Source organism: Hydra vulgaris, chromosome 01 (genome assembly GCF_038396675.1).
Source record: "Hydra vulgaris chromosome 01, alternate assembly HydraT2T_AEP".
Classification (NCBI taxonomy): domain Eukaryota; kingdom Metazoa; phylum Cnidaria; class Hydrozoa; order Anthoathecata; family Hydridae; genus Hydra; species Hydra vulgaris.
In genome coordinates this window covers 61,272,388-61,297,063 of record NC_088920.1, presented here as the reverse complement: position 1 = coordinate 61,297,063, position 24,676 = coordinate 61,272,388, and the positions used below count along the sequence as shown (strand labels likewise).

Genomic DNA, 24,676 nt, shown 5'->3' with positions numbered 1-24,676 from the left:
TTATAATTTTTTAGAGCGATTTATAAATTTTTCCGATTCTTTTATTATTTCGAATTAGCATGAGTTTGTCAGCGTATTATGTCCAAACAAGAGCTTTAGATGCTATAATTTTTTTTGCTTTAAGTTTTTGTTTATAGAAACTTTTCTCTTTTTTATATAATTTTTTTATTTTTTTTGTTACCTTTAATTGTGAATCTAAAGAACACCATTTTTGAGTTTTTAGATTTATTGCTCATCAGCGTTAACTTGATTTTAATTAAAATTTTTTGAAAAAGTTCCTTAATCTATAGATCCTGGCTCTAATTTGTCTAGTACATATTAATTGAATATAATTGTCAACACAACATTTCTATCAATTTTCACTAAAAATAGTAAAATTCCGACCATGAAAGAGCTTATAATTACGAAAAACTGCCAATAAACGATCAGGACAGATCATATTATTAAACTAAGATGTTCATTTCACCTAATCAACGTATTTATTCAAATTTGGACGAGCAATTTTTAGAAGATTTTAGGAAGTTTTTTTTTTAAAAAAAAAGAACCTTCGGTCTGAGTTTTTTCGCTTAAATTATTTTTATTTTTTTCGTCTTTTAATAATTCACAGACCTGATCATTTAACGGAAATATGCCGTAGTCAACAAAATATCATACAGAATTTTTTAAAATCTCTAATATTTTATTTACACCGAGAGAGTAAGACATTTAAAAAAAGTTTTTTATTAGGCATTTAAATTAAAGTTTTGTTAGACATTCAACTTTAAATAAAAACATGAATTTCAAACGACATTAAAAATTAAAGATGCGAGGATATTTTTTTTTTTTTCTGATATAAAAACATGAAACATTTCTACCCAAATAAATATTTTGCAAATAAAATATGTACACATTCTTTTGAATATTAAACACCTAAATATTGTAAAGTTATCAATAAAAATCATAGTACTGTGATTTGTTACAAAGTTAAAAAGCCTAGCAATCGTTGAGAATTTTTTTTCTATATTTATATTAGAAAGTCTCAAGGTTACATACATTTTTGTATACAAGACTGCTTAACGTTACGTACATTTTTTTTTTATATTCTTAATTAGAAAAATGCTGCAATTGTATAATCGTAAAACAAAAATTTCAATACTTGATGGTTAAACTTACCTACTCAATAAAATACTAAAACTTTATTAAATTTCATTATGATCACCTGATTTTGAGTACCTAATTATTCAATTATTAAAACTCATTTAAAACTGCAGCTCGAGACTTAACTCGAGACAAGTTGCTTGCTTTGGTATCATACAAAAATTTTCTTACAAAAGATATTAAAAAGCTAAAAAATAAAGTAAAAAACAGAATACTAAATATAAGTTTTTTCTTTGTCTACCAACTCAGTAGAGTGTCTTTCCTTCGCATGACATCTTATATCAACAAGTTTCAAATTTTCAGATGTAAACAGAAGACTATAAAAATAGTCGACGTTGACTTGCTTACCCGGAGGACATTCTTTAATTGCCTTTACTAATTGAGGTAGAATTTCGCGAGACTTCTCAACTCTAAATGTCACGAATATTTACTTAGATTTTTAAGCAATTACTAAAAACAAATTTTTTTAATTTTTATTTGAAAAACATTAAATAACAAAAATATATAAAAAATATGTCAAAAATATTTATTTTGGTACCAAAATCGAATAAAAAAGAGAATCAAGTCAAAAAACTATAATAAAAAAAACGTTTCAAAAATATAAGGTCGGCTTCAGGAGCGGATCCAGCATTTTTTGATGTGTGTGGTAGCTAACTTCTACACATGGAACAAGATCCAAACATTTACATGTTTATACTTATGTCAAATAAGGATCCTCTGCAAAAAATTGTGATGATTGGAGTCAGTTTTTAGGAGAGCTTTTCTCTGCTCTCGCACACATTTACTTCTGCCAAAGGTTGATATATATATACATATATATATACACACACACCATATTGTCATTAATGGCCTATACAGGCCTCTGTAGAAGTAAATAAGTGCGAGAGCTTTCGCTCTTACACTTATTTACTTCTGCCGAGAGAAAAGCTCTCCTAAAAATAACGCGGTGAGCCATGCGAGTAGCTCCTCTAAAGAGCTGCTTTTGTGTGTGTGTGTGTGTGTGTGTGTGTGTGTGTGTGTGTGTGTGTGTGTGTGTGTGTGTGTGTGTGTGTGTGTCTATATACACACACACAATATAAGTTAATTGAGCTGTCCCTAAAACACATTATTTAAGTTTGCAATTTTGAACTAACTTTACTGACCACAATATATATATATATATATATATATATATATATATATATATATATATATATATATATATATATATATATATATATATATATATATATATAAAATATATATATATATATATATATATATATATATATATATATATATATATATATATATATATATATATATATATATATATATATATATATATATATATATATATATAAATATAGCACAAATCATTACCAATAAGCTAATGATAGCCAATTATATACTTTCATTGACCCAGGAAAAGATAACATTAACAAAATCACTGAATGATCTAATGCAGTCTCAAAATAGTTTCTAGAAAATGGACTTCTGCTTAACTCAAGTAAAACAGAAGCTATCTTATTTAGAGCTAGGAAACAAACTAGAAAATTAAAAAATGATTCTAAAATTTCATTCTCTGGAACAACACTAACTACAGTAAATTCGGTGAGAATCCTAGGTGTCACCCTAAATTCAACATTCTCCTTAGGCCAACATATAAACAACACTTTTTAATCCTGCAACTACAATATTTGTGCTCTTCGCCACATATGTCAATGTCTCACCAAAGAAGCCGCTAAGACAATTGTTTGTGAAACTCTCAAAATCAGAAAAAATGAAGTCGGCAATAAATTGCCAACCTCAAACTGTTAGAGGTCAGCATCAGGTTGGCAAAAAAAAATTGACACAAAGGGGTTTCCATAAAACATAAAAAGGAGATTGGCGATTTTTTTGCCTACCTCAAACACTTTTAGGTCAGCAGTTAGGTTGGCATTGCCAAATGCCTAAAACCCTAATTCCAAGGGCTGCTTGTGGCATTGTTAAATCTCAAATTGACTATTGTAACAGTCTTTTATTGGGTTCTTAAAAAAAAATCTTAAAAAACTCTAACAAAAAATTATCTGCACTGTGCTGAAGGATGGAAAGGCAGAAACTATTACTGATGGAATTACGACATTTCGAGTTCTTGAGGAATATAATTTATAGAGTGCTGTAAAGATGAAAGTGGCTGACACAACCAGTGTTAACACTGGTAAAAAAAAGGTGTTGTTGTAAGACTTAAACAAATATTTTCAGCGAAGGGGTTTAACGAACTATTGTTTATAACTTGCCAACATCATTTACTTGATAAGATTTTGCGTTTGGTAATGGATGACAAAATCGGAGGAAGCACCAAGTCTCCAAACATTAGGTATACTTTTGTACCTTAGTTGATGAACAGAGAAATTGCAAGCAAATTTGTAAATGTAAAAGAAGTGATTGTCAATAAGTCAGGCAGGAGAGATGACATGAAATTCTAGCATCGTCTGACACTTGTGATCAAATTTTATGAAGAAAAAGGACAGTTTCCACTTGTTAACTTTCAAAAATTCCTAATATTAGTAATGCACATTGTAATTCAAGAGCTGTCCTTGCTATTCTTGCTTTTGTTCTCATACCTAAAACAAGGCCAACATTACAGAAAATCTGAAGATTTGTTTCATAACTGGAAAAAGTATTCGCTTGCCAATAAATTTTACGAGGCAGACTACAGTAACTTGTCACAAGTACTGAAACCTTACAAGTAGGGGTTACTGGTATTGGAGAAAAACTGAAACAGGAACCATCAGCACTAAAGATACCACGAAGCAACCAGTGTGCGGAACGTGCAATAAAAGTACATCACTGTCTATTACTTAAAATAAATCTAGACAGCAATTGTCAGTCAAGACAATTTACCAATGTATATTATTCAAAAATATAGACAGTACAAAGCATATGCTATGCTCTAGTAACTGTAATAGTTAGTGTCTGGACATGCGCTAATTATTAAATAATGTACTTTTGTTGAGGAATGTAATATTGTTAAGTTATAACACACAATTTGATAATTTGATTTGGGGGTGAAATTTTTTCAAAAGCTATTGAAATAACAATGTTTCTTTGGTTTTGAGTAATTATTTACCAAACGTTTACATTATGTTTTTACGCCTTGTCTAAAAGAGAAAGGGCATTGGAAGATCCGCCCCAGATATGGCAACAGTATTCCATACAAGGGTGGATTTGAGATTTATAGAGATAAAGAATAGAATCTGAAGTAAGAAAGTGTTGAGCACAATAAAAAAGATGCAACCTTAGCAGATGCTAATTTTGCAACCGATTTGATATATGGTTTCCAAGAAAGGCTGAACAAACATGAGTTTTATCTTAAAACTCACCAGCTAATGTGAGCCCTATGCTGTAGCAGAAGTGAGATCCTTTTCAAGCTCAAATGCCCCCTCCAAGCAATCAGAGAGTGTTGGCTTCTTATCAAGACGAGAATAAATGGTAGTATATCATCAGCGAACAATGCCACCTCAGATGTGAAAATATCTGGAAGATCGTTATTGTAATTTATAAAGAGTATAGGACCAAGAATAGAACCTTAAGAAACCCCTGAAGTTACAGAAAATGTAGAAGAGTGCTGTCTATCAAGACAACTTTTATACTATGATTGGAAAGGAAGGATTTAATAATCTTAAAGATGTTACCTGATACTCCATAAGTAAAAAGCTTATTGAGAAGAAAAAAATTTATCAAAAGCTTTATAAAACTTTATTAAACTTTATCAAAAGCTTTATAAAAGTCAAGAGCGATAGCTTTAACCTCTCCACCTCTATCTAATGCACGATAAAACCTATCAGTTATTACTGTTAGTAAATCAGCTGTAGAACAAGAAGTTTGAAATCTATACTGATAATCAGAAAATAAGTTATTAGATTCAAGATTCAAGATTAAGGGTTTGTTAATTAAGGATTCGAAAACCTTGCTTATGATAGGAAGAAGACTAAAGAGATTGGATAAATAGAGAGGGCTTGGTCAATTTGATCAGAAACATCAAAAAGAGTGCAGTCTTGAGACGAAGGAGAGCAATATAGAACAAAGAGAAAGGCAATAAAGTGAAGTGGTGCTATACGAAAGCACATAAAAGAATAGTCTGTGGATTCAAACCTAGTTTTCTGTCAAATGGGTGAATTCTTACGAATGTAGATGCCCAGGCCAAGTATGTGACGGTTGGAGTCTTTAAAAATTAAAGAAAGATAACAATCAACACTAAGATCACAAGATGAGACAGTCGAACTCAAATTAGTCTCACAAAGAGCAAGTAAGTCTGGTGAACTTTGCAAGAGATAAAACTCAATAAAGAAAAGAACTACTTCGAAGACCACGAATATTAGTGAATGATAGGTTTAGAGAACTTGGTGATGACAATATTTTTTTGTGTTTTATAGTTTTTGGTACTTTAGTCGTTTTTAAATTTGTTAAAGAACTTGACTCAAAGTATAGACAATACTCGGTACACTATTTAATAGTCCAAGCAATTGCCTCATTACTATTATAAAACTTAAGCAAAGGGCTCTAAACGTGGCCTTGACAATGCACAGCAAAAATACGAACGGGGACACCCTCCATGCAAAACATGGCACTGTTAGCACTCTGATATTTTACAGCTGTTGATAGAATCAACCTCTCTGACAGTTACCACAGAGTTCGAGAGACCTGACTACCAGCCTGCCTCAGAACCATAAAACTAAGTTTTAAAGCTATACCCTCATTAGGAGATAATAAGATCAGTTGCCTAGTCATAAAAACAGAGACACAAAACAAAACCCATGCATTGAGTCAAGAAGATCCAGCATCCAACATCCTAAACTGGAAATAATGTATTATAAATACATCTCCAACAGCCTGATAAATGAAGAAGAGGTGTGAAGCTGGTCAACAGATAGAATCTATTTACCCCTTAAGTCTTTGCCTAGGAGGCCTTCTACAAGACATCAGCTAGATGCGTTAACATCTGCCCAAGATTAGTTTTTTTATTGAGACACTATCTCTAGCCTTTACTCAATCATGAATATATATATAAACAACCACGAGGGCTGTATATATATATATATATATATATATATATATATATATATATATATATATATATATATATATATATATATATATTTAATATATATATATTTTATTTTAAGTTATATATATATATATATAACTTGAAATAAAATTGTCATCCCATTCTCCAAATAAAGTTTGGCTAATTAAAGTTTAATTATAATTCTAAAAATTATTGAAAATTAATTACTATTAAAAATTATAATTTATTATTTAAAACTTGAAATAAAATTGTAGTTATGCGCTTGCATAACTGCAAAAATGTCTCTTGGAAAAAAACTTTTTGAGAATTGGGATTTTTCGAAAATCCCTAAAATTGCTTGGAAAAAAAATTCATTTTTCAAAATTTGCAAATATTTTTTTGCAATGCGTTCCAACAGCAAATATTATTTTAAGAAATTAACAAGAAATAAACTACAATTTAAAAAATTACAAATTTGTTTGGTTTAACACCCGCAAATGCCATTTCTTTAAAAGTTTTTCCTTTTTTGGCTGAAAAGATAAATAAGGTAAATAAATGCTTTTTGATTATAACAAACTGGTTTTAGAAATTTATTTAATAATGAAAATAGATTTCTTTACTTTACTGGTTGCTTATACTTAAAACGCTTAAAACATAAATTAAATACCTTTAATAACAAGAATGTTATTTTGTATCACAACAAATTGGTAATAGAAATTTAAAAAACGGGAAAACTAAATTCACTGCTTGCTTGAATTTAAAACATAAAAGCAAATTTAAATGTTTCAATGAACTATAGTCATATTAATATTTTATGACTATACATAAAAAAATAATTATTGGTATTCTTTGTTGCCACGACAGCATGCAATCGCTTGCAATCTTTTATAATTCTTTTGTAATTAAATGACATTTGCTGTTGTTTTTGCTGAGACTTTGTAATTGTAACTTTATTTCGCTATGCGATTTATGTATAAAGAAAGTTAATATTAATTATAAAATTGAACTTGCAATAAATGTGAAACATGAAATTAACGAGTTTGTGTTTACTGTTTTCAAAACCTTTTTTATTTTTTTATTTTTAAAACATTTCTTTTGATGACACTTTTTATTACATGATGTAAGGGTTCGTTCGTAAAGGACGTCAAATAGAATTTAGATAATAATTAAAAGTAGAAGATTGTTATATTACTTTAAAAATTGCCCATTAATTTCCACCTGTGAAAAAAAAAATTACATTTAAAAGAATACTCTTAGCATGAAAGAGGCAACAATAGATAAAGAATATATAAAAGTAAATCAAATATATTATTTAAAATAATAATTAATTAATACAAAATATATAATTCTAAATATATCTTTGGAAATCGGAGCTTAAGCTTTTTGTTTTTTTTGCTTTTTTTTGTTAATTCAACTCCCCAAGACCCAGAAGGCCACTACAAATGAGGAGGCTACTTAACTCTTGTTATAAACCTCTCTCAACTCTATAACTCCGAAACACAAAACTTGACAAACAAAGCTGCTGCGCGGAGAAACAAGTTGAGCCCGGTACTACTAAGGACGTGGTGAGGATCAAACTCAGAACCTCTCACTTAAGAAGCAAACGGTCGACCACTACACTACTACCGCAAACTTGCCTTGTCATTGCAAAACCACGTTTAGTTTTGTGTTGATTTTATATTCATCTTCAATAAATGTTACAGACTGTATTTTGTTTTATTTTTGGCGTTTTCCAATCAATGTATACAGAGCTAAAGTGGAGTAGAAGAAGAAAGAATATAAGAAAAGACCCCACATATTACACATTTTAATCTCACGGGAGGGGGTGGTATATTTGGGAAATTTTTAAACAAATTCCCAATTTCATCAAAAGCTGTATCAAATTTATTCCTAGTTAACACCCTGATATATATATATATATATATATATATATATATATATATATATATATATATATATATATATATATATATATATATATATATATATATATATATATATATATTTAGAATGAGGGCAAATGAGACATAATATATTTATATTTATAAAATAAAATAAAAAATAAGTAAATTAATTATGAAAAATTGTAAAAATTAAAACAAAATAAGAAAATTACAAAAAAATTCTGAAAATTAAAAGAAAATGAAAATAATTTTAAAAAATTATGAAAATAAAACAAAATAAGAAAATTATGAATGTTTTTTAAACAATGAAAAATAATTCTATATTAAAAATATATATTATTTTTATGAATAATTTATATTAATTTATAAAAAGCTTTTTTTAGCAACAAAAATAACTTAGAGAATGAATATGACTTGTAAATAATGTTTTTTTGTTTAATAAAATACCAAACAATCGCAACCAAATTCATTTTACTTAAAACAATATTAAGTATTTTTAAAAAATTTGTAAAAAATGTTTTGAATATTAAATGACGACTCCAAACTGAAAAACTACATAAAAAACAACAATATAAAACTTTAAGAAAACTTAATGTGGGGGAAAATATAACCAATCATTACATAAAAACAAATATGCAATAAACTTTGAAATTATATTTTTAAGTAAGCAATATCAATTCTATAAATTGATAAATGGCCTGCTTTTTTGAACACAATTCTTTTTTTTTTCTCTCCTGTTTTAACAGCTTTTGACTTAAATTTTTCATTTTAATATCATCAATCAAATTAATGTCACAATTATCATAAGTGCTATAAAAAACAAGATAACATACTTTTTATGTTTAAAAAATATTGATCAATATATAAAATATAAAAACAAGATAACTTACTCATTGTTTAAAAAACAAGAAAACATACTCATTGTTTAAAAAATATTGATCAACACATAAAGCAAAATTGCTTTTAATTAAAATAGAAAAGATATTAAAAAAGACCAGAAACTCCTCACTTACTTATGGTCTAAGTTCCATGTGCTAAAAAGAACACGACTGTCCTTGGAAGAGTATGGATTAATAGTATGACTCATTTTGCAGAACTTTTTATTAAAAGCACCCTGACAACTAAACCAACCACGATTGTCACAAAGACGATCTTCTTTTTGTGAAGTTCGATCAAAATAATGAGAAAAATAATCATCTTCATTAAGTTTGCTTTTGAAAAGTGATATAATAAGTTGGCATTCTTTTTGACATTTTAAGGAAAGCTTCTAAAAAATTTTTTTAATAATTGTAAGAAATAACTAATAACTATAGTTGAATCTAACATTATAAATAAACTAACAAAATAAACAAGTCTGTTAGGTAAAATAACATTTCATGTAATAAATATTACTGTTATTAATATTGTTTATTTCAGTTCAGCATAATAAAATTTTGAATATAAGAAAAGACTAGAATTATATGCAACTAGTATGTAAATAAAATCTAAAAAACTATACGCAAAATTATATAGATGTAATAATTGTATATGTAATTATTTACTAGGCAGTTGATTAATTAAACACAACACAACTGCATAGTTAATAAACACATATATACACCTATATAAACCATGCATATGTTAACTTATATAGTGTATTTTTAACAAACAGTAAAATATTTTAAATTTTGAATTCAATTTTTATTGCCTTCATAAAATATATGAGGTGAGAACACTATGAATTAAAAGTAAAAAAAAGATTTTTCATGTAGATGATTGTTTCATTTCTTTAACATTTGTACTCTGCTTTAACAGATTTTAGATGCTAGTCCAACTGTTCTACAGTTCTACTGCAAGATCATCAGATATTATATAAATTTTTTTTTTAAACATCTTTGCTTACAACACGGCTGCAAGCAACCACTAATTAGAGTTGGAAGTTACTGGAAGAGAAAAGATGAAGATTGTAGAGCAAGATAATGATTGACAGACAACTTAAAGGATTGCAAATTATATGAATCAGGAAAGCAAGATGAAGGAAGGGAATTCTAAAGAACTGATGTTTGAGGAAAAAAACTAGAGGAATAAGAGTTTTTGGAGCACTTAGGAACAGTCACAGAAAAAGGATGAGACTTAATTGAATGACAAGTAACACGAGAATGAACTTTAGTAGATGGCGCAAAAGATGCTAGCTCTTTAGAGCAGTGCCCATTATAGTATTTGCAGAAAAGAGAAAGAGAAGCAACATTACAATGATGTGATAATGGTTGGAGGTTGGCAGCAAGAGCAGGTCCAACTTTGTTTACAATACATTTTTGCACTCTAAAACAGAAAGTGTATCATTAGATGATCCGCCCCAGATATAACAACAGTATTCCATACAAGGCCGGATTTGAGATTTATAGAGATAGAGAATAGAATCTGGAGTAAGAAAGTGTTGAGCTCGATAAGGAGATGCGACCTTAGCAGATGCTAATTTTGCAACGGATTTGATATATGGATATATTTATCTTCTACGTCCAGATTTAGCAAGATCATTAGGAAAAATGTCAAACTATAGAAAGAAAAAAAAATCTAATATTTCAAACTATAGGAAGAAAAAAAGGTTTTCTAAAATTAGTAATAAAACTGAATACATATTTATTCAGTTTAATATTACAAGCATTATTCTTTAATTATTAAAAATATTATATAATAATAATAATAATAATAAAATTACAGCAATTATTTTGTATTTATTTACACTTATAAAAACATTGAACACACTGTTTCAAAATTTAGAAAATGAAAAGAGAACTTTTGATTTTCATTTTTTTTAAACATTAAATAGTTGTTACAGATAATTATTTTTAAAAGATGTTACAAATAAAAATAAAAATAAAAAGTTTAGGAGATATTAAGTGACAAATAAAAAGTTCAGGAGATGTTAACTTAACATCCATTTGTTTTATATACTGTGCTGTAGTTATTTCATCAAACATTAAAGTAAAAGCATCTTGACTTATTGATATACTAAAACACAGGCGTTTCTCAAACAAAGGTCCAAGGCCATCTTGAAATATATATGAAGCTTTTTGTCTACTCATAATAAAACCTCAACTTACTATACTATCTGGAAACATTCTTTGAAAAAATAATGATGTATTATCACTGTCAATGTTAAAGCAAGATCATTTTCAGTTACTTTAAACAGTTATACAGCTTCTGCAGCTGAAATTTTGTCATTTATAAAATGCTCTGATTGTACTACTTTCTCTCTCCCAATAGAGTTTTTATTTGAATCTACATACAAATGACAAGCTGTTTTTGAAAATCCAATATAAGAAACTAATTCATGCTTAGATAATGTAATTTTAATTTGATTGTTTTCAAGCCTTTCCAGCCAAACCTCATTCCATTTAATCATTATGGCTCTGACCTATCTATTGATTAATATGTTAAAAATTAAAAATAGATATATAGTAACTTTTATTTTATTCAAAATTTAGTTCTCAATTCAGTTTATCAACCAATAAAAGTAATAAAAACAATTTAACAATTCAAAAAATTACAATATATAAATAAAACTTTAAAAAAAAAAAGATTCCAAGAGAAAATTTATTTAAATTATCAAAAATAACTTAAACTACAAAGAATAAACTTGAAGTAAAATATCTAAAACTTGAAGTAAAATATACTCAATCAAAATACCTAAAAAAAATTTCAATTGAAAAAATGAAAAAAACTCACAAAAAAATAAAAATAAATAAATTAATAAAAAAGACCCAGAAAAAAATGACAACTTGACAGTGTTACGTGACAAATAAAAAATTTATGAGATGTTTTGTGACAAATAAAAAGTTTAGGAGATGTTATGTGACAAATAATATAAGTATTTCTCAATTATAAAGATAGAGTGAAAAAAAGTTGACGTTACAACATAATCAACGAGTAAATTTGTTGTTACAACATGATAAACAAGCAAATTTGAAATAAAAGATAAAAACTCCATAATATATACTCCATAATTTATTTGGGCTAATATGTTTAACCTGTTTATTATTAACTTTTTAAACCAAGAATAACTTTTTGACAAATTGATCAAAAGCTAAAGTGTTGCAACATAATTAGGGTTATATAGTTATGTTTATTTATTCTTACTTGATTAAATATACAAAATATTGATATTAATTGTTCTAGAGATCACCGAAAATTTATTTGAACAAAGGCACTGAACCAACTTGGCTAAACCATGTCATGATGTTTTTATTTACTTTTTCAGGTGATTTGTTTATTAGAAGTAAATTTTTTATTATCAACAGAATGGTAAATAGTTAAAATCTTATTAAAATAAAGACATATTAAGCTGATGAAAAACGAGAAAGAATGACAACAACCTAAATTCAGATTTATTTGGAAACTTATTAGAAGATAAAAAGAATTTATGTTTTATGAAAAAGATGAGAAAACTATTGAAGAGCACTTCTCATACCAGAAAATTAGAGTAACAGTACTTCAATATAGGAGTGCATATCATAGACTCTCATCATCAGAGAAAATTGAAGTAAAAAGTCCTCCATTTATTCATGATAATAAAAAATCAATTGTAATAATAATTTATTGAATAAAACTTATTTTTAGGTCAGCACACCGTAAACAAAAGTTTTGATGTCTGATTTTGTATTCATTCAACAACAACAACAACAACAAAAAAACCTAATTTAATACAATGATAGTAAAATGAAAATTTTGCTTTGGAATTAAAACATAAACAAAAACTAACTGTGGAACAAGTTGTAATAGAATTGTAGAACAAATGGTTTTAGAAGTATGAAACAAGTAATGTTATCAGAGTCATAGATGTATAAATACAGACATCAGTTGCAAACATTTAATGGTAAAACATAAAGACCTAAAAATAAATGGCAATAGAACTGTAAAGTATTTATGCATTGCAGAACTGGTTTATCGGTAAAAAGTCAACTTTTGTACAGGTAATTTCACCAGAAAATTGCAATAATTTACCATTAATTTGTTCGTTTTTGTACAGATTATCTCAATTACTATTTATAATATTTTCAAGTTATTCTGCTATTTAGAAAACATAAAATATCTCAATTGAGTTTTAAATAAACTATACTTGAAATTTTGTAATTGAAAGTTAAAGAAAATTGAAATAGGATATTTAAATTGGGTTCTGAGTAAGGTGGACATAAAACACTGTAATTAGAAGTTGATTAGACTGAACATTAAATAATTTAATTAAAAGTTAACCAAATTTACTAGGGCTTTAACAATAAAGGTGTAGAAATATAGCAAAGATGATTTTATTAACTTAGTTAATAAACTTAACTTTGTTAATAAAATTAACAAAGCAAAAGTTAAATGGGGTTAAATGCAATGTTAGTGAAATAGTGTTTTCTTTTTGACTTAAAATACTTTGATGGTAGACAGCAAAGTATCATACAAACATTTTAATATGTTAAAATCACCTAAACTACACCAAGAAGTACATTCAAATAGTTCTTGATTATTTGATAACCATTTGTCCAACAAGTTTTGAACCTGAAAGAGTATTTTCAGGAATTATGTTATTGTACACTAAAATTAGATCTTGATTAGGAAGATAGGAAATTCAATAATTTTAGTTTTTTAAGAAGTTATTTAAAAAAAAGGAATTTAATAAAAATGGCACTGTATTGCGACACCTGTATTATTTTATTTATATTAAAAAATCTTCTGGTAATTAACTGTTATACCGATATTTAAATTTTCATTTACTAAATAAATGTTTACCAAAAAAAAAATTATTCGTAAATAAAATATCAGTAAAATTACAAACCCTATAAATGTTAATAGAACATTAAAATAATGGGTAACTGTGTAAAATAGCAATATAACATTGAAACAAGTGTTAACTTAAAACATACAGATTTCTCAATAAATTCTTTACTCTTCCATAAATATCCTCTTATCCTTCCTTTCATTGATTCTTTCATGACTTTACTTTTTGACTGAATTGACGGGGCAATACCTTCAAACCACTCTGGATCTTCATCCTTGTGTTCTGCATCAATATTTGAATTAACAGTATTGACATACTCTAACAAAAGAGCTAACTCAGGTGAATGAGGTTCGCATAATAAGCTGTTGATTTTTTTATAAGCTTCTTGATCAGGGGTACTATACTTTAAAAGCTTATCGCTAGCTAGTTTCAAATAAGTTAAACCTAAAAAATATGTATATATAGATGTAAGTTTTTTCTTTTATGGCTGTTTTTGCTTCGCAAAAAAACAACAACAAGGAGTTTCATTTTTACTTTTATTTTAACAAATTACTGTTAAAAGATTTTCCTTATCGTTTCAATGTAAAAATTACACCAACTTCAGTTATCTGAAAATATTTAAACACAAAACTCATGGATAAATGAAACTTATCATTTCTAAAATAAATAATCAAATTTTAATATTGTTGTTGATGTAATGTTAGTTTTTGGTTTAACAATATAATTATATTTTAAAATAATTATATTATATATATAATTAAAATAATTATATTATATATATAATTAAAGTAATTAAATTATATTATAAACATATTTCGATTTTTATTTTTACTATTCTGATTCACTCCCAATATATTGTTAAACCTAAATATGTTAATGTTAAACCATTTTATTATTAAAAGTGTTTCTAAAAGAAAGCTAACATGTAGAACTATAAAAATACATTATTCTCCACTAAAAAAAGTGGCCTTGGGCGATAAAACAACTGATAATCAAAGTGCTAAAATACTGACGATTGCAAAAAATGGTAATGTTATATACAAAAAAATATATTGAAAGATAAATAATTACATTTGACTAGCTTTCTTTTTGTTAACAACATCGTTATTAATACAGATGAAATAATAAAATGTTATTAATTCAGATAACCCATTATTTTTTATGATAATATAAATTGTTATCATAAAAAAGAATGGGTTATCTGTATTAATAACATTTTTTTTTCATATTTTATAATCTACAAAAAGTCAATATTGCTATAATTTACAAGATGTTATTTGAAAGTTTTTTTTAAAAGACTGTCCGGTTTATTGCTCTCGCTTTGGAAATGGCTTTGCATTTTGCAATTTTAACATATATTTACTTAAGTTATTTTGTAAAAAAATATTTAGAAATGTAAAAAAAAAATTTAAAGAAAGCTAACAAAATAATTTTAACAACAACGTATTTATTACGTATTTATTACGTATTTATAACAGTTCAAAATTAATTTCCAAACTAACAATAGATGGTAAATTGAAATATCAATGAAAAATCCTAATATTAAGTTTAAAGGTGAAGAAGATTAAACTAGTTTAACTTTATTTGAAGTGCCTAAAATAAGAGAGCTTGCATATCAGTATGCTAAGAGTCTACAAAAAGTAACTCTTTGTTCCTGGCATGCCATTCAATATGCAGGTTTAAAAAGCTCATAAAAAGACATGAAAATGTCCTGTCTATCAGAACGCCCATATAAATCAAATTTTAAACAATTTAGGTATTTTTGTTACAGCTATTCACTAAAGTTTAAACGATTATAGAATTTTAAGATCTAGAGTGGAATGCAAGAAGCGAACTTGTATATTGTTATAATCTTTTATTGTTTTTACTTTTCATCTTCAGGACGGAAAGTTGAAGGCTGTATGAGTCAGAAAAACATGAAGATAGGAGTTCCAATAGGTTGAGGTGTGGACAAAAAAACTTGTAGCATTTATGTGTGTATTTATATTCAAAGAAGCAATTGTTTTATTTTTACTTTTAAAGAAACGCTGAGTTTTTATGATAAGAAACAAAATTTACAGTAAAAGATAGCTAACACTTTATAAACAAAACCACTAAAAAAGTAAGACTGGGTAAATAAAACTTTAATTAGCTTTAACTTTTCAAAGATTATACCAAATTTTGTCACCAGGGGCTACCGTCAAAGTTATTGAATTCAGCTTTAATGTTGCATTTCAATATATTGTTCCCATTGTATATTGTTAAACCAAAAACTTATAAAACTAAGTAAAAAGCTAACATTACATCAACAACAATATTAAAACTTGATTATTTATTGGTATCATCATTTTTTCCATAATTTTGCTTCGCAAAAAAAAAAAACAAGGAGTTTTATTTTTACTGTCATTTTAACAAATTACTGTTAAAAGATAAAAGATTTTCCTTATTTTAAAAACTACAATAATTTGAAAATTTTGTTTCAGATGATATTTACTTATTTTTATCTTTTCTATTTAGCGTAACATTTGTAACAATTTTTTAAAAAATTAAAAAATTTCTGCGATTGTTCTCTAATTTATTTATAAAAAAATTACTTATTTAAAAATGTAAACAAATTTATTTAAATAGACATTTTCTTGAATAACAGAGCAACAATACAGTAACAGAGTTACATATTAATGTTTAATTTTTTAATTTTGTTTAGAAATCTATTATGATATTTTTTTTAAAAATTTTCTTCAAGTTTTTCCTTAACTCATATATTTTTTAATTATGAACGATTGTGTTTAATGGAACTTTAGTGAACCCAGAGCTATAAGTTTATACAGCTAGTTTTTAAGCACTTATGTATTTTTAAGAAGATCTAATGTTATTATAGTATTCATTTAATTACTGCTGCATAGTTTTAATGCTATTCTTTTTTACTTGGTGTCTTTTTTTATTATTATTTTATTTCTGTAATTGTAATTTTTTAGTTTTTATAAAAAAGTTGCTAATGTTAAAGAAGACCACATTTTTACATTAAAATGCCAACAAATGTAAAAGAACACACTTATTCATTTTTTTCATAATATGTGCAAATCTTTTCTTTTTTATGTAATATTAACAGTTTGATTTGGTTTAAAGAGTATTTAAAAAAAAATATATATATATATATATAATAATATTATATAATAAATAATAATAAATATTTTTATATTTATATATAAATATAAAAATATATATATATATATAAATTTTTATTTCAATTCCCCTTCCCAAAGCCATGAAGACAACTACAGTCAAAGAGGCTACTTTAGTTGTGGTTACAACTCTCTCTCAACTCTATAACTCCAAAACATGAACCTTGACGAACAAGTTAAGTAATGATATGCAGTAATTGGGATTGAAAAAATAAAAAATTTATTTGGTTACTAATGTTTTGGAGGAGAGTGTGTGTGTGTGTGTGTGTGTGTGTGTGTGTGTGTGTGTGTGTGTGTGTGTGTGTGTGTGTGTGTGTGTGTGTGTGTGTGTGTGTATGCATGTGTTTATTAGGGTTATGATTTTTTGTGACCCCATGATCTTGAGTCATAAATTGATGAATATTTGTACAAAAGGAATGAAAAAAAAACAATAATTTGATTTTCTTGTCAAAAAAGGTCACTCACAAACAGAAAATTCAAGTTTGCTATATATGCTAGAGAAGGTGTTTACCAAGTTTACCATATATGCTAAAGATGGTGTTTACTAAGTTTAAAATATATGCTAGAGATGGTGTTTACCAAGTTTACCATAAATGCTAGAGATACTAGAGATAGTGTCTACCAAGTTTAACACTTATGCTAGAGATGGTGTCTTGAAAAAAATACTCACCTTGGGGAGACATTAACTGCACCCAGCTACTGTCTTGTAGAAGACCTCCTAGGCAATGACATAAGGGGATAAAAGATTCTATTTGTTGACCAGCTTCACGCTCCTTCTTCATTTATTAGGCAGGTGTAGATATATTTATAATACATTATTTCCAGTTTAGGATGTTGAATTCTGGATCTTTTTGTCTCATTGCATGGATTTTGCTTGAGTTCCTGTTTTTATGACTAGGCAACTCATTTTATTAACTCCTAATGAGGGTACAGCTCCAAAACTAAGTTTTAAGGTTCTGAGGCCAGCTGATAGTCAGGTTTCCTGAACTCTGAGGTAGCTCTCAGAGAGGCTGATTCCATCAACAGCTGTAAAATATCAGAGTACTAACAGTGCCATGTTTCGCATGGATAATGTCCCTGTTCTTACTTTTAGTGCGCATTGTTGAGGCCACATTTGGAGCACTTTGTTATGGCTTAGGGTTTATTATTAGTAATGAGGCAATTGCTTGAATAATTAGCTAAAGTACCAGCCAACCTTGTTTCAATGTTATACGGTAAGACCTTTGTATCAAACTTTTTTTGCCACCTAATTTTTTCTAATCCCAAGGGTTGGTGTACTGAGTACTATTTGTGCTCTAAGTCAACTTCTTTAACCAATTTAAAATGATTAAAGTACCAAAAGCTATAAAACACAAAAAAATATTCACAAAGATTTAATAATCTTCTGATATTATTTCTGATTCAGATATTTTCTGATCAAATTGATTAAGGCCTTTCTCTTTATCCTTGAGCCAATATCGCTGTTGTTAGTGACTTTAATGCTCATCACACTAAATGGCTTGGTTCTAGTGTTAGTGACTCATATGGTGTTAAGGCCCCCAATCATTGTACTTCTTACAACTACCTTAAAGCTTTTAAATTCTGGAATAGAATCTGTTATTCCCTCTCGACCTGCTCTTGCAGCCAATATTTAACCATTGTCACATCATTGTAATGTTGCTTCTCTTTCTCTTTTCTATAAATACTATAATAGGTGCTGCTCTAAAGAGCTAGCACTTCTTGTGCCATCTACTAAAATTCATTCTCGTTTTACTCATCATTCAATCAAGTCTCATTGTTTTACTGTGACCGTTTCTAAGTGCTCAAAAAATTCCTTTTCGTCTAGTTTTTTTCCCTGAACATCAGTTCTTTGGAATTCACTCCGGTCATCTTGTTTTCCTGATTTATATAATTTGCAGTCTTTCAAGTCATCTGTTAACCATTATCTTGCTTTATAAACTTTATCTTGTTTCTTCCAGTAACTTCCAACTCTGATAGTGGTTGCTTGCTTCCTTGCTTCTCTCACCACTCGCAGAATCCTATCAAGCACTGTTGGCAAGAAATAAACAACGGTTTGTTTCTTCAAACCCTTTTATTCAAAATATTTACTTCTTAAGTCTTAAAACGACTCAACTTAAGTCTTAAAGCAACACCATTTTTTTTAAATCAGTATTAACACTAGTTGTGTCAGCCACTATCATCTTCACAGCACTCCATAAATCATATTCTTCAAGAATTGTTGAAACTCTATCAGTAAAAGTTTCTGTCTTTCAAGCACAGTGCAGCTAATTTTACTTTCGTTCTTTTCTTTTTCAATACTACAACCTGATATTCGTTTTCATTAAGGCGCTTTCTATCAAAACAAAAAGACTGTTCAGTATTTAAATTTTTCATCATCTCTTTCTTCAGTTTAGATGCTTCCTTAAATACTCACTTATAAACTCTAGCTAGACTAGGTGTTGGAATGTTAACACTTTTAAGTGCCAATTGTTTGAAAATTTTGGAAGCTTTTCTAGTGGATATTAATTTTGATGTCTCTAAGTTTACTGCAACTTTACTCTTGTTATGTTTTCTTTTTGGTAAGTACATCCTCATAATCATCATTTTCATTTTCACTTTTATAACTTCAGACTTATCCAACTTCTTATCACTATCGCTAGATGAGAGATCATATGATACTGATGTATATGGTTTGTCTGGTAACTTTCTTCTCTTCAAAGGATGAATTGTTTCCTTGATTGCTTCTCTATAGGTGGCATAACCAACTTTTCCTTGACTTTCTACTCGACAGCCATACTCTGTTAGCTTTTGTGATATCATAGGTTTATCTAATGTGCCATTTTCCTTGTTTAATGCATTCATTGTAAATTTTTAACTCCCGTGAAAGTTTTGCTTGTATTATTTGATGAGACATATGCAGAAAACTTTATTATTCCTTAAACTTTGAACTTCTTTGGAAAATCTTCATCTATTAGACTGCCGCAGATGTATTTTTAATATGTTTCCAGTTTAGGATGTTGAATGCTGGATCTTTTTGACACAATGCATGGGTTTTGCTTGTGTCTCTGTTTTTATGACTAGACAACTCATTCTATTACCTCCTAAAAAGGATACAGCTCTAAAACTCAGTTTTATGGTTCTGAGGCCGGCTAATAGTCTGGTTTCTCGAACTCTGTAGTAGCTCTCAGAGAGGCTGATTCCATCAACAGCTGAAAAACATCAAAGTATTGAAAGTGCAATATTGAATATGGAGGGTGTCCCTGTTTGTATTTTGGATGTGCATTGTCAAGGCCACATTTGGAGCCCTTTGTTACACCTTAGGGTTTATTAATAGTAATGAGGCAATTGCTTGGGCTATTAAACAGTGTACTAAGAACTATCTATGCTTTGAGTCAAGTTCTATAACAAACTTAAAAATGACTAAAGTACCAAAAGCAATAAAACACAAAAAACCATTCTCATCACCAAGTTCTCTAAACTTATTATTCACTAATATTCGTGGTCTTCGAAGTAACTTTTCTTCTGTTGAGTCTCACCTCTTGCAAAGTTTACCAGACCTACTTGCTCTTTATGAGACTAATTTGAGTTAAGCTGTCTCATTTTGTGATCTTAGTGTTGATGGTTATCTTCCTCTAATTCATAAAGACTCCAATAGTCACCTGCTTGGCCTGGGAATTTACTTTCCTAAGAACTCACCCATTTGTCGAGAAACTAAGTTTAAATCCACAGACTATTCTTTTATGTGCTTTTGTTTAGCACCACTTCACTCTATTGCCTTTCTCTTTGTTCTATATCGCTCTCTTTTACCTCAAGACTGCACTTTTTTTGATGTTATTTCTTAACATATTGATTAAGCCCTCTCTCTTATCCATCAGCTAATAATGTTGTTGTTGGTGACTTAATTGCTTATCACAGAATGGCTTGACTCTAGTGTCAGTGACTCTGCAGGCATTAAAGCCCACAAGTTTTATCTTTTTCAATCCCTAACTCAAATAGTCAACTTTCCAATTCGCTTTCCAGACAACCCGAATAATTTACTTTCTCAACTCAACTTATGTCTTGTTTCTGATCCTAGCCAGTGCTCAGTTTCTCCACATTTACCCTTAGGTACTTCTGATTACAGTTTGATCTCTCTAAAACTATCATCTCATTCTTCTTCATCATCTGAATCCCCCTATCATTGTACCTCTTACAACTACCTTAAAGCTGACTAGGGCTCTTTCCATGATTTTCTTCATGATGGCCATTGGGTAGAAATCTTTCACCTTCCTGTTGACAAATGTTCTTCTTACATATCTTCTTGCGTTCAGGCTGGCATGGAATCTTATATTCCCTCTCAACAATTCCAGGTCAAGCCTCACTCTTCTCCATGGTTTTCCTCACATTGTGTTGCTGCAATTTCCAATCGAAACTGTTACTTCCATATCTATCAGCAAAACAATTCTCCAGAAAACAGGCGTCTGTTTACTATTGCTAGAATCAATTATAAAAAACGCCAAAGCTAGCCATTCTTAGGTCATAAAATCTTGTATTTCATCACAAAATTAGGCTCTCGTGACTTCTGGAGAATCTTTAATAGTATCTATAATAATGGCAAATCTGTTATTCCACCTGTTATTCTTGTATGGTTCAGACTTTGTCACCTCACCCAAAGACAAAGCTGAATTGTTTGCTAAGAACTTTTTATCAATACCATCTCTTGATTCCACTAGTTGCATTCTACCTGATATAGCCGTCAAACAGGTTGATCCATTGCTTGACATTCATATCACTTCAGCTTCTGTATCAAAAGTGATTTCCTACTTAGACTCATCTACAGCTTGTGGTCCAGACAACATACCTATTATAGTCTTGCAAAAGTGTTCTCCAGAGCTGTCGTCTACACTTTCAAAACTATTTAACAAGTACTTATCAGAACTTATTTTCTAGCCTGCTGGAAAGCGGCATCTGCTTTCCCCATTTTCAAAAATTCTGAAGAGCAATCTAACTATCATCCTATCAGTTTTCTTCCTATCATAAGCAAGGTTTTTGAACCTTTAATTAACAAACACTTAATCTCTCATCTTGAATCTAATAACTTACTTTCTGATCATCAATATAGGTTTCGATCTTCTCGTTCTACAGCTGATTTGCTAACAGTAATAACCAATAGGTTTTATAATGCATTACAAAAAGGCGGAGGGGTTACGGCCATTGCTCTTGACATTTCTAAAGCTTTTGATAAAGTTTGACATGCTGTTCTGCTCCATAAGCTTTCTTCTTATGGTGTATCTGGTAACATCTTTAAGATTATTACACCCTTCCTTTCCAATCATAGTATAAAAGTTGTCCTCGATGGACAGCACTCTTCTTCTTATTCTGTAACTTTAGGGGTTGCTCAAGGTTCAATCCTTAGTCCTATACTCTTTTTAATTTACATTAACAATCTTTCAGATATTCTCACATTTAAGGCGGCATTGTTCAATGATGATACTACCATTTATTCTTGTCATGATAAGGAGCCAACACTTTCTGATTGCTTGGAGGGGGTATTTGAGCATGAAAAGAATCTCACTTCTGCTACAGCATGGGGCTCACATTGGCTGGTAAACTTTAACTTAGATAAAACTCAATTTTTTTCAGCCAATCATTATCGCAATAAGTTAGATCTTCTTATATTTATGAACGGTAATGTACTCGATGAGTCATCTACCCTTCATCTTCTAGGATTAACTCTTACTTCAGATCTATCTTGGAAACCATATATCAAATCAATTGGAAAACTAGCATCTGCTAAGGATGCATCTCTTCATCATGCTTGACATATTCTTACTCCGAATTCCATTCTTTATATCTATCTTAAACCTGTCCTTGTATGGAACACTGTTGCCATATCTGGGGCAGATCTTCTAATGATGCCCTTTCTCTTTTAGACAAAGTGCAAAAACGCATTGTAAACATAGTTGGACCTGCTCTTGTAGCCAACCTCCAACCATTATCAAATTGTCGTAATGTTGCTTCTCTTTCTCTTTTTTACAAATATGATAATGAACACTGCTCTAAAGAGCTAGCGTCTCTTGTGCCAACTACTAAAACTCATTCTCATGTTACTCGTCTCATCCTTTTTCTGTGATCCTTCCTAAGTGCTCCAAAAACTCTTATTCGTCTAGTTTTTTCCTCGAAAATCAGTTCTTTGGAATTTGCTTCCTTTATCTTGCTTTCCTGATTCATATAATCTGCAATCCTTTAAGTCATCTGTCATTCATTATCTTGTTCTACAATCTTCATCTTTCCTCTTCCAGTAACTTCCAACTATAATAGTGGTTGCTTGCAGCCTTGTTGGATGCCATGATGTTAAAAAAAAAAATGTTCAGTTCTTTCTTTTCCTCCTTTATTTTAGCTCAAAAAAACTGGTATTACCAACTTTTATTTTAAGTGGATTTCTGCATTTTTCTTTGAGTCAGAATTCTTGCTAAGTCACAACGCTCCTTCATTTATGCAACTGTTTAAATTTTATCAGAGTTTTGGCCCAAATGTTCTTGTTTAAATCACAGTGCTAAAACTTTTCTTGGGCAACATTGTCTATAAAATTATATTAGTTAAAGATAAAAATCAAAAGTCAATAAATATACTGATTGCTTTCAATGTTAAATGCAATTTATGTAAACTATGCAGCAGTATTAATAATATAGCTAAAAGGTAGCAATATTATAATTGTATTCTATGATGACATCTATCTCAGTGTTTTTTCATTGTTTTTAGGTAAAAATTTATTGATTTATGATACAGTAAATATTTATTTATTTAAAAAAAAGCTTGAAATTTTATGCCTAATATATATATATATATATATATATATATATATATATATATATATATATATATATATATATATATATATATATATATATATATATTTATAAATTTTTAAAGAAGCAGGTATTTAGAAATTTTTAAACCTTTTAATTGCTTTTCATTAGTAACTTAAATTCTTTTTTCAAAAGTACATCAATCTAATAAGAAAAAGCATAATTAGATAGGTCATTCCACAAAAACACATGTTTTTTAAAAATATATTTTCAATGATATTTTTTTCAAATAATTAAAAAAAAAAAAATTGTTTTTAAATTTTCTAATTACACTTCTTTTGAGACCAAGGTTGAAATAAGCTATTCATTTTCAAAATATAATTTTTTTTTTTTTCAAAAATAAGAGTGCTTGATACACCCTAATATATATAAACGTATCTGATGACATTATAGTGAAACAGCTATCTGCAGACGTGTTAGTACATTTATCAACTATGGGTTATGGTTATAAAGGACATTTGTATATAACAAAAAAAAAATCATTTTTTATTATATAAATGCAAAAGTTTTTGTAAAAAACATTACATCCATCCCATTCTTCATTGTCTGCCAAAAAAACCAACACTGTTTGACTTGGTAAACATCTGAAATACTTTTCATCTCTTACTTCAGTTCCATCATTCTCTAAAACTATTTTAGAAACATTTTTTAAGTTTAGCTTGACTTTTCCATTATCTCGTAGCTCTTTTAAACTAGAGGCAGTTATGCCTACTCTCCCTTTACCACTGCCATTTTGAATTTTGAAGGGTTTACTTGTGACCATACCAAGCATGCGTTTAATAAATTCCATACAATGTTCATCTCCAAATAATTAAAAACTTTTCATGTCTTTATCATTATTAGTATAGTTTTTTCCTACATGTTACAAAGAATTA

The 24,676-nt window shown here is 28.5% G+C and overlaps 1 protein-coding gene across 1 annotated transcript; it reads right to left on the bottom strand.

The window, feature by feature from the left end:
- Positions 1-847: 847 nt before the first annotated feature.
- On the bottom strand, positions 848-24,676 carry LOC100203632 (DNA fragmentation factor subunit beta). Its single transcript, XM_065788853.1, has 4 exons — positions 24,327-24,676; positions 13,959-14,257; positions 9,084-9,337; positions 848-1,547 (listed from the first exon to the last, which is right to left on the bottom strand). The coding sequence occupies exons 1-4, from the start codon at positions 24,589-24,591 to the stop codon at positions 1,352-1,354; spliced, it is 1,014 nt and encodes a 337-aa protein (XP_065644925.1). The 5' UTR covers positions 24,592-24,676; the 3' UTR covers positions 848-1,351.

What these genes read in the sequence shown, in the direction of transcription:
- LOC100203632 (XM_065788853.1), bottom strand. Translation starts at nt 24,591, where the DNA reads ATGGAATTTATTAAACGCATGCTTGGTATGGTCACAAGTAAACCCTTC. An exon ending in CAATGAAGAATGGGATGGAT is followed by an intron (nt 14,258 to 24,326) that starts GTAATGTTTTTT and finishes CATATTTTTTAG; the next exon opens with GTTTAACTTATTTGAAACTA. An exon ending in ACATGGAACTTAGACCATAA is followed by an intron (nt 1,548 to 9,083) that starts GTAAGTGAGGAG and finishes CGTGACATTTAG; the next exon opens with AGTTGAGAAGTCTCGCGAAA.